At 34.4% G+C, this 10,540-nt stretch overlaps 1 protein-coding gene across 1 annotated transcript in view; it reads left to right on the top strand.

The window, feature by feature from the left end:
• The first annotated feature begins 5,651 nt into the window (after nt 1–5,651).
• Nucleotides 5,652–10,540, top strand: part of LOC105557176 (protein I'm not dead yet-like) — a 19,853-nt gene continuing 14,964 nt past the window's right edge. The window contains exons 1-2 of the mRNA XM_012004349.1: nt 5,652–6,058; nt 6,313–6,451. Coding sequence (XP_011859739.1) covers nt 5,652–6,058; nt 6,313–6,451 — 546 coding nt within the window. The remainder of the gene's footprint in view (nt 6,059–6,312; nt 6,452–10,540) is intronic.

Below are 10,540 nucleotides of genomic sequence, written 5' to 3'. Positions count from 1 at the left end.
ATCTGACACCCTGTATAAATATTTTATAGATATTTTTTGTATATCCTATGTACACAGGTTTCTGAAAGTAGGATATACAAAAAATATCTATAAAATATTTATAAACTACTAAAATAAATCTTTTAAATATTTTGTAAATATTTATAAATATTGTTTGGTATATTGTATATACGTATATGTGAAATGCGTGCGTATGTTAGACGTACAGTGGATATCCAATATTCGTATATCCGTTTTCGTGTATCCTATGTCTACACGTTTTTGGAGTTATTACAAATATCCATTGCGTTTATACGTAAGATGTATTATAGGTATTCAATATTCGTATCTCCATTTTTCTATATCTTACGTACATGCGTTTTTGGATCTTTTATGTATATCCATATGTGCATGTACATAAGACATACTACGAATGTCCGCTATCTGCATATCCGATTGAGTATATTCTATGCATATATGTTTCTACAAGTACTGTACATATCAAATGCGTATGTATATTGTATGTACTATGGATATTCATTATACGTATATCCATTTTAGTATATTCTACATATATAAGTTTTTGGAGCTTCTACTTATATCCATATTTGTGTGTACATAAGATATATTATGGACATCTCATTTACGTTTATACGTTTCTGAACATCCTATGTATGTCTACAAGATTCAATAGATGTACTTTGAATCTTACGGATATCCTGTGTATGTACATTCAGGGAATATCTGTGCTGACTGGGTTTTGTTACTCTATCTTTTTTGCAAAAGTATGTTCTCTACAAAAATATCTTCTCTACAAAACTATCTTCTCTACAAAAGTAATGATATCAACAAATTGCGCCAAATATAACACGGATATTTATACAAACTAGTTGCTTTAGTATTAGTTTTTGATTAAAAAATGTTATATTTCTTAAAAATCAAACTAAAGATTTTATTGGAAAAAATAATGGAGTTAATAATAAAACACCGATGAAAAGAATAGCAACTGTTTAGAAATTTAGAAACTCTGTATCTATTCAGGCGAATTAAGGCCTGAGTCCATGACGCTGGTACTTGGTCCAAGTTCTAGTTTTGAGAAATGCGTAGCCAATCAACTTGCAGCTTTTGTGGAACAGCTATATTGATTTGCTACATATTTCGCGGAATTAGAACTTGGACCAAGTACCAGCGTCATGGACACAGGCCTTAATTCGCCTGAATAGATACAGCGTTTCTAAGACCGGTATTCATAGTCAGATCTTATATTCAAGACCGTCTTAAGATCATCTCTAGATACTCCGCAACCAATCAAATGTTCCATACAGCATCTTTAGATAAATTCAAGACGGTCTTGAATGTAAGATCCGACTATGAATACTGGCCTAAATTTGTAAACAGTTGCTATTCTTTTCATCGGTGTTTTATTATTAACTCCATTATTTTTTCCAATAAAATCTTTAGTTTGATTTTTTTAAGAAATATAACATTTTTTAATCAAAAACTAATACTAAAGCAACTAATAGTTTGTATAAATATCAGTTGTTATATTTGGCGCCATTTGTTGATATCATTACTTTTGTAGAGAAGATAGTTTTGTAGAGAAGATATTTTTGTAGAGAACATACTTTTGCAAAAAAGATAGAGTAACAAAATATATTCGGTTGAATTGGAGCTTATACTTGGTGCATTTTTTTACCTTTCTTTAAAAAAGGTAAGTTTTTAGTCTCATCTACGCGGACATTTCATGTATCTGAAACATGTTTGAAATATTTTTTTGAAAGGTTTCATATTTCATTGACAGCTTTTTGAGAGCTTTCTGAAATATTTCGGTGCTGTGTGGGATGGTATCTAAAACATTATCACATTGTTTTAAAGATCTTTACAAAATGCAAAAATAATTATTACAATTTATTAAGATCTGAACAGTACTATATATATATAATTATTTAAGAATATTGATTCAGAAATTTTAACTTTAAAGATAACTATTTCGATAAAGAAACATTATAAAACAAGTTTATAGGAACTTGTTGAAGTTATTTTTGCCTGCTCTACAAGCCCACGAGAAATTAATTACCTGCCCTTACCAAAACACCCTGTATACATACATGTAAATTTAATATGTATGAGTCCACATAGTATGTATATAAGTACTAAAGAATTGTTACAAAGTTCAATAAGCCGATTTTCTTCTGTAATATATGAAACAACACTAATGTAACCTAGAGGAGTTCTTTTTACGCGAAACACATTGATTTATGGCTAAAAAAGATGGAACAAAGGCATTTAAAGCCGAGAATAAAGCTGAAGTTGGATCTGAAACGCAGCAAAGGTTACGTTTCTTGTTGCCTTTATATGTAAAAATAAATTCAGGTGAAATTTGTTGTAAATTTTCACAAAAGTAGTATTTTCTGACGTTTTAACCTATTCCATTTCTTATTAGAAAGTTTTATACACAATATTCTTTAAATCTACACTTTTAAAACTGACGTTCGTATACAATTACAAAGATATATTCCATAAGTGTTCTATAGATATCCACAGTTATTTTATAAATATGAATCTTTTTTCTGCTTTCTTAAAATCTACTTTGGTTACCTAAATGAGTAATAAGTGTAATTATAATGTATAATGTAATGACTTTTAACAGTTTCAATGTTAGTTGAACTTAACATTTTAGTGCAACAAAATAAAGCGTAGATAAAGAAATGGGTTTAAAGCTAACATAGAGGATATGTTAATAAAGCATAATATTGTATATTATTGTAAAAAGGAATTTACATCAAAACAATTTATAAATTTAGAAAATTTAATTTTAATTTCTACGATTTAATCTGAAATAAAAATTTGTTGCAGATTTGAAGCTTCCTCACTTCAATTAACATATATGAAACGAACAGGCATCTTTCTTAAGCTATATTGGCGAATTATTTTTGCAGTCTGTTGGGCTACGTTGTTGTTACCTTTCGTTGTGGTATATGATTCCTCGGTAAAACAAACTCTGAAAAAATTCTTTTCCATTAGTTTATAATATTAAAACTTAAAGTTTAAAAATTATATTTAAAAAATTTAATTATATAATATATGTTAAACATAATATTAATTGTATATGAGAAAAATATTTTTTGTAACTTTCAAACAATTATAACGGTAGATATTTTATTTGATTCCCATAACAATGTTATGATAATTTACAATTTAATTTATAATTTATAATTTGCAATTTTGAAATTAATTTAAATCGACGAAAGAAAAATGTCATTTATAGTCTCCAGTGATGATTAAAAATTAAAAAAGGTAAGCTTATTGTGAACCCAACTGGCAAATTTTATTAAATTGTTGTAGTTACAATGTTTCAACCTAATATTATTAACATAATAATTAACGTAAGTCGTTCTAATTGCATCCTCAAATGTTTAATTTCTTTAAATACAGAAAATATTATGCTTACAAGAGGAATATTAGAGACAGCTCTCTCTAATTTTACTGTATATAATATACAGGATGTTCCATTTTACCTAAATTATCTAAAGAGAAGAAATAGAGCTAAGCAAATTTAATAGAAAATTATATACTATTTTCGCAATACTTTTTGTAATAAACAAAACGTCTGAGTGCAAGTGAATAAGCATACAAAAAGCGGTAGGCTGGACTTATCCCTCGTTTATCGGATCGTATAAGAGAACATATAAACAAATAAACCATTTTGCATGTCTTCCGAGTCTACCCTATCGCTTTTCGTCTCTTATTCGCTCAGACATTTTTGTTTATTACTCAAAGAGTATTGCAAATTTTGAAAATTATGATTTTTATACTCAATTTAGCCCATTCAATCTATTCTCTTTAGGAAAAAATCGATAAAAATGGAATATTCTGTAGAGATTGTTTACATAATAGGGGATGTAAACAAAGCTATGTTTAGTCCCAGATAACCAAATCATCCAACCTCTCTCATTGATGAAGTCTATTAATTCTTTCCCCTCCTTGTTCTCCTTTCCGTCTTTCGATTTTCTTCTTTCCCACTCTATTTCGCCCTCCTCCCCTATTCTACCTCCCCTCCTTCCCGTTCTAGCATTAAAGTCCCCACTAATTATTGTCCTTCCTCCACCACTTTCTCCATCCATCCACTCTTTCAATCTTTCTAACTTTTTTTCTATATCATTTCTCACATACACTCCTACTATCTTCCAGTACTCCCCTTCCATCCTTATTTCTCTCATCATTATCCCCTTCATTATCCCCTCCATCTCCTCCCCTCCATCTCCCTTATCTCTTTCACTCTCCAGTTCTTTCCTCACCCCCATTATTATACCCCTCCTTGCTCTTCCTTTCCTGCACTCTCTCTTCGCTGCCTGCTTTCTCCATCTAAATTCTTTAGGTAAATTCTTTCTTATCTTGCTCCAGTCTTTCTCCTCTGCCCACGTCTCCATCAACGTTACCACATCCCAATTTCCAACCCTTTCCAAAAATCCTTGTTCTTGACCCTTGCTACGTTCCAAAATGTCACCTTTATATCTTTTCTTCTTTCCTTTTTCCTCACCCCCTCTTCTTCCCTCCCCCCTTAGTTTCCCTCCTCTCTATCCTCCCCTGTCTCTTCCCTGGGTTTTTCTTTTCTCTCTTTCAACTCTGTTCTTCTTCTCTCTCCCTTGCCATCCACCAGCCCTCCCATTTCCACATCCCATCTCCACCATTCTTCGTTGATTCTCAACTTCCCATTTCCTCTCTACACTCTGTTACCCTTCCTTTCCTCCTCCTCCGCTATCCTTCTCAACATCCATCTCACTCTTCTCCCCTCGTACGTTAGATCTTCCTCTATCCATATTTTGCTTCCTCTCAGTTTTCTTTTCCCTTCCATTATCCTTCTCTTCTCTTCTTCACTATCTAGCTCCACTATAACCATTTCTCCCTTTCCCTCGTTTCCTTCCCTAATTCTCTTTGTCTTTTCTATTCCTTTCTTTAGCCCTATCTTTTTTAAGATCTTTTCAACTTCCTCTCTTATATCTCCCTTTCCTGTAGTTCTTATGCCTTTTACTATTATATTGTTCTTCCTTCGTTCTCTCTCCTTCTCTTGTTCTCTTCTCTCCAGTATCTTAACTCTCTTTTCTATCTTTCCTTTCCCTTCCTCCTTTCTCCTTTTATCCTCCTCCTCCTTTTCTTTCTCCATTTTTTTAACTTTCTCTTCCAGTCTTTTGACTACTTCCTCTTCCTTTCTCTCTTCCATTGTCTCACTCCACTTCCTTTCCAGTTTCTCTATCCTTTCCTTAAGTTCCTCCCTTTCACTTCTCCACTTTTCCTCCCTCCTCTTCATTTTTTCCTTCAGACCTTCTCTTTCCACAAATCTATATTTCCTGTTTCTGTACCTGTTCCTTCCTCTCTTTTCTTCCATAGAGATCTTTGCGTCTTCTTCCCAGTGAGAGATGATTTGTCGATCGAAGTCGAAACAATGTCGAATCGACATCGATACCGTCAAATTGACGTCGATTCGACATCGTTTCGATATTGATCGACGAATCATTTCTCACTGGGTTTTGTCCACTTTTCTTTCCCCAATGATTCTGCTCTACTCACTCTACGCCGCCGGAAACGGAAGTCCGTATTGACATCTGATAAAGATTTTCAACTCACAACAATACAAGTTTCATACAACAGCATAGTTTTTAATAGCGATGAACATGTCGAATTTTGTGCCTGGAAACTACGATTTGCGGACAGCATTGATTTTCTGTTACCATTTGAAGAAAACCGTTGCAGAATCGCATCGAATGCTTGTCGAAGCTTACGGTGAGCATGCTCTGGGTAAATTACAGTGCTTTGAGTGGTTTAAAAAATTTAAAAGTGACGATTTTGACGTGAGAAACGAAGAACGTGGAAGAACATCGAAAAAGTTTGAAGACAGCGAATTGCAAGCATTGTTGGATGAGGATGACGCTCAAACGCAACAACTCGCGGATCAATTAAATGTGACACAAAAAGCCGTCTCCATACGTTTGAAAGCCATGGGAAAGATCCAGAAGATGGGAAAATGGGTTCCACATGAACTGAATGAAAGACAGCAGGAAAAGCACTTGCTGCTCGCCAGGTACAAGAGAAAGTCATTTCTCTATTGAATTGTGACTGGCGATGAAAAGTGGATATATAGGGTGTTCCCTAATTCCCGGATGTCCCGTAGATGGTAGATAGACCGGGGTAAACTGAATAGAAAAGTTCTATATTAATGCTCGGAATTATTTGCACTTCTGGCCGGATTTTTGAGACAAACGCCTACTTCTGTCCCCTTGCCGCCCGCATTCCAGCGACGGTCAGTTTATTTCACGATAATGGGGCGTGTCTCAGGAGTGGCCCTGTTTCAAAAGCGCAGTATTATCACAGTAACTCTGGTGTAACCAAAAAGAACCCTGAGAGCGGCCACGCCGCACAGTGGGGCAAACGTTTTCGTTCAAAACAACTTTTAGCCAAAAGTATACAACCTATTGTAATTATTTTGGTCTTAAATTAAAGCTTATGAAATTCCTCAGAGATCTGTCATGGCCGATTTTTGATAAACGTTTTTCCTTTTTTTTTATTTACGTGTAAATATGAGAAAATGGAAAGTTCGTTGTTTTAAGATCGCGATATTCATTTAAACTTTGAAAAATCACACGGAATTTTAAACAATTTACTACAAATTGATATTTGACTTAAATTTACGAAAAGAAGTTTTATATACAGGGTATCCCAGACCACCCGTATCAGCCAAATATCTCGAAATCCGAGAACGGCAGACAAAAACGTTTCAGACAAAAGTTGTTTGGTTTGAAGGGGGCCATAAGATGGTACCATTGGTTTGACCTTGAAGAATTATTTGAAAGTCACATAAAGGTCACACCAATTTTTTTAAACGGCATCTCCTATTTTTTATTACATATTCTTGTAGCTGACCTCGAGAGCTTTCCAAAACGCTTTAATAAAGTATTTTTGTATGAAGAGCTTTTTGAGTTATTAAAGTTTGAAAGTTGCAATATTTTGACATAAATTATAAAATATCTTGTAAAATATTCATTTTTTTATCATCTTACCTTAATACTTTTTTGAACAGAATAATGAGACAAATCAACCGGTGTAAAGAAAACACAATTTTATAACAAGTAATAAAAAAAAATTTTTTAGCAATTGTGTTTTCTTTACACCGGTTGATTTGTCTCATTATTCTGTTCAAAAAAGTATTAAGGTAAGATGATAAAAAAATGAATATTTTACAAGATATTTTGTAATTTATGTCAAAATATTGGAACTTTCAAACTTTAATAACTCAAAAAGTTCTTAATACAAAAATACTTTATTAAAGCGTTTTGGAAAGCTCTCGAGGTCAGCTACAAGAATATGTAATAAAAAATAGGGGATGCCATTTAAAAAAATTGGTGTGACCTTTATGTGACTTTCAAATAATTCTTCAAGGTCAAACCAATGGTACCATCTTATGGCCCCCTTCAAACCAAACAACTTTTGTCTGAAACGTTTTTGTTTGCAGCCGTTCTCGGATTTCGAGATATTTGGCTGATACGGGTGGTCTGGGACACGCTGTATATAAAACTTCTTTTTGTAAATTTAACTTAAGTCAAATATCAATTTGTAGCAAATTGTTTAAAATTCCGTGTGATTTTTCAAAGTTTAAATGAATATCGCGATCTTAAAACAACGAACATTTCCATTTTCTCACATTTACACGTAAATAAAAAAAAGGAAAAACGTTTATAAAAAATCGGCCATGACAGATCTCTGAGGAATTTCATAAGCTTTAATTTGAGACTAAAATCATTACAATCGGTTATATACTTTTGGCTAAAAGTTGTTTTGAACGAAAACGTGCTAATTTGCCCCACTGTGCGTCGGCCCGAGTACCCAGTCTCGCGGGCAAAGCGCCCCGGCCGAGTGTTGCGTGTGCGACGGTGTTCGTACCGTTCGCGAGAAAATTCCTGTCGAGTGCGTCCGTGTCGTCCGAGTAGGGTTTATCGCGTATATAATTTCTGCCGTTGAGTTCGCGCCGGAGCGTTCCGTGTCGCAGAGAGTATCGCGGCGCGTTGTTCCCCCGATCACGGGGCTTGTAATATTGTCGCTTGCGACGCCGCCCGTTAGAGCGGCCACTCCACCGGCGTGTTAACGCCGCCTTATATTAAACCCGTTGTTATTTATATTAATTATATTATTTGAGTTTCTTTTCGTGTCCGTCCCTCTTCGTGTGTCTCGTCCGTCGTGTGAGCCCCTTAAGTCCCGTAGCCTCTGGAATCTTGGCGTCAACCACAGCCCCTCTACCGTTAGGCGAGCTAGCCTGCCCGTGGCGAAGGCCGGTACCGATCGTTCGTGCCCCTTTGGCGAATATCGCGACGTGACGCGTGAAAGACCGCGTCTGGCGCCCAACCTCGTTTCGCGTCGAGCCTTCGGCTTTCGGCACGGTACGCGCGGAGCTACCGAAATCCCGCTCCTTTCCGGCGCGTTATCCTTTTCCCCCGGTTTTTGCCGACGACTCGATCCGCCCGCACCCCGCGCTTCTCGCGCCCGGCGACCACACTCCCCGTCGTCGGCGCGCCTTCGCCTTAAGATCCGCGCGCGACCGCGAGAGCGGGACGGCAACACCCGTCCGTCCGCGTACAACGGGAGGGCGGAGAAAAGAGAAAAAAGAGAAAACTTCGTCGCAAGCGATATGATGGGTAATTGCCCAACATCTAAGATAATTTATAAGTGTATCTGATGATGATTCTAAATTATGGCATAAAACTTCATCATTTTCAGCAGGAGCACGAGATGGGCTGATACATTGATTGTGAGATGATACATTGCTTGAAATGTTATCCGCAGACTTTTCAACCATTGCAAAATTAACATATGGTCTGTTTAATGAGGTAGAGGAAGCAGAAGTTTCCAATACATTTTCCTTATAATGCATTTCTGTTTGCATATTTTTCATGACATTTTTCTAGTATTTCTTTTTATAATTCTTTTCAGATATTTTGCATCATGACGCCTTTTGTAAAACAGTAAAGTACATATATATATATATACAATTTTTTTAGTCACATGTTTGTTTTATAACAGTTCATTTTATCTATCTAGCAATCAGATCGAAATATCGACCCCTTATAAATAAATCAAATTAAATATTAGAAACCTCTAATTGCAGGTCTAAGCTAGATCTTGGTTGCTTCAATAATTTTTGTGTGAATTTAAATTCTAACTTCCAACGTTGTAAACTGTGCGCCAATTACTTTTCGGTTTTAAAACTCAGCCACTATTAGAATAATTAATGTAAATCAATTAATCGATTTAACATTCGATGCTCATCAGCGTCATCTTTGAAAAAACTGAAATTACCACAGCCTCAGTGGTCGAATTGGTAAGACGCCCGTCACGGAATGAAAGGGAGGCTCCAGGTTCGAAACTTGGCTGAGGTAATATTGTTCGCAATAAGTTATTTTCAATAGTAGCTGTGTTTTAAGACCGAAAAGTAATCGGCGCACAATTTACAACGTTGGAAGTTAGAATTTAAATTCACACAGAAATTATTGAAGCAATCAAGATTCAGCTTAGACAATGAGAGGTTTCTAATATTTAATTTGATTTATCTATCTAGTGCTTTGTTGTTAAATTAAAATAATAAGAGCAAATAAAAAGAGAACATTATCTTTTAAGTATTTCGTATTTAGAATAAAAGGAATCTTACTTTGTATGATGAACCTTGCTCAGACATCATCAATGGATTTTATTGGGAATTCTTCTCAAGTAATATCACACCTGAAATTTAACACAGTTGAATATGAGCCAAGCAACTCAACTAATGAACATTGCTTTACATAAAAAGTTATAAATTTATATGCAGTAATTTATTATTACACAAATAATATGCTATAAAGAGATAGAGAATTTTTGTAATGTCTTTTAAATATTTTAACTATTTAATTAATTATTAAAATTATAGTAAGTCATCAAATGTGTAGTGTAGAATTATTAGGTATAATTGCAATACATAGAAATATATAAATAAAAACGAAAATAAGAAAATGTAATTTCATGATAAAGTATATAGAGCAGAAATATTTGATTCATTATTGAGGTTAATGTATATTTCAATCGTATTATAAACATAAAAAACTGATTAACCTTTCCTAAAATAAATGATGAATATGCAAATATTTAATGATGCTGGACTTGTAAATTATTTTTTGTGAAACACGCGACTTTCTAAAAGCAAAGCATAACCTATAAATATTCATGAAATGTTTTTTTCTCGACAAATTATTAAGAATTTATGAAAAATATATTATGGAAAATATCTACAAAACATTCTTAAACTTTATTTTATGTTTAATAAAACTTGATTTATAAAACAAAAGGAGGATTACCTCTGATTAAATTTAAATAATGTGGTTGTCGATGAACAGGCGGGAACGTGGTTACGTGGCACAGACAACATAGAGACAAAGATCGGTATCGGAAGTTATCTAACCTGGTGGTATTGTACAGTTGCGTTCACAGAGCGCGCTATTAGCACGAAACATGTCTTTCTATATACATATCTTTCTTCGACATA

The sequence above is a fragment of the Vollenhovia emeryi genome, unplaced genomic scaffold (assembly GCF_000949405.1).
Source record: "Vollenhovia emeryi isolate VEMERY1.0 unplaced genomic scaffold, V.emery_V1.0 DF939583.1, whole genome shotgun sequence".
Classification (NCBI taxonomy): Eukaryota; Metazoa; Arthropoda; class Insecta; order Hymenoptera; family Formicidae; genus Vollenhovia; species Vollenhovia emeryi.
The sequence above is the reverse complement of the archived record's forward strand: the minus strand, read 5'-3'. Positions and strand labels throughout refer to the sequence as shown.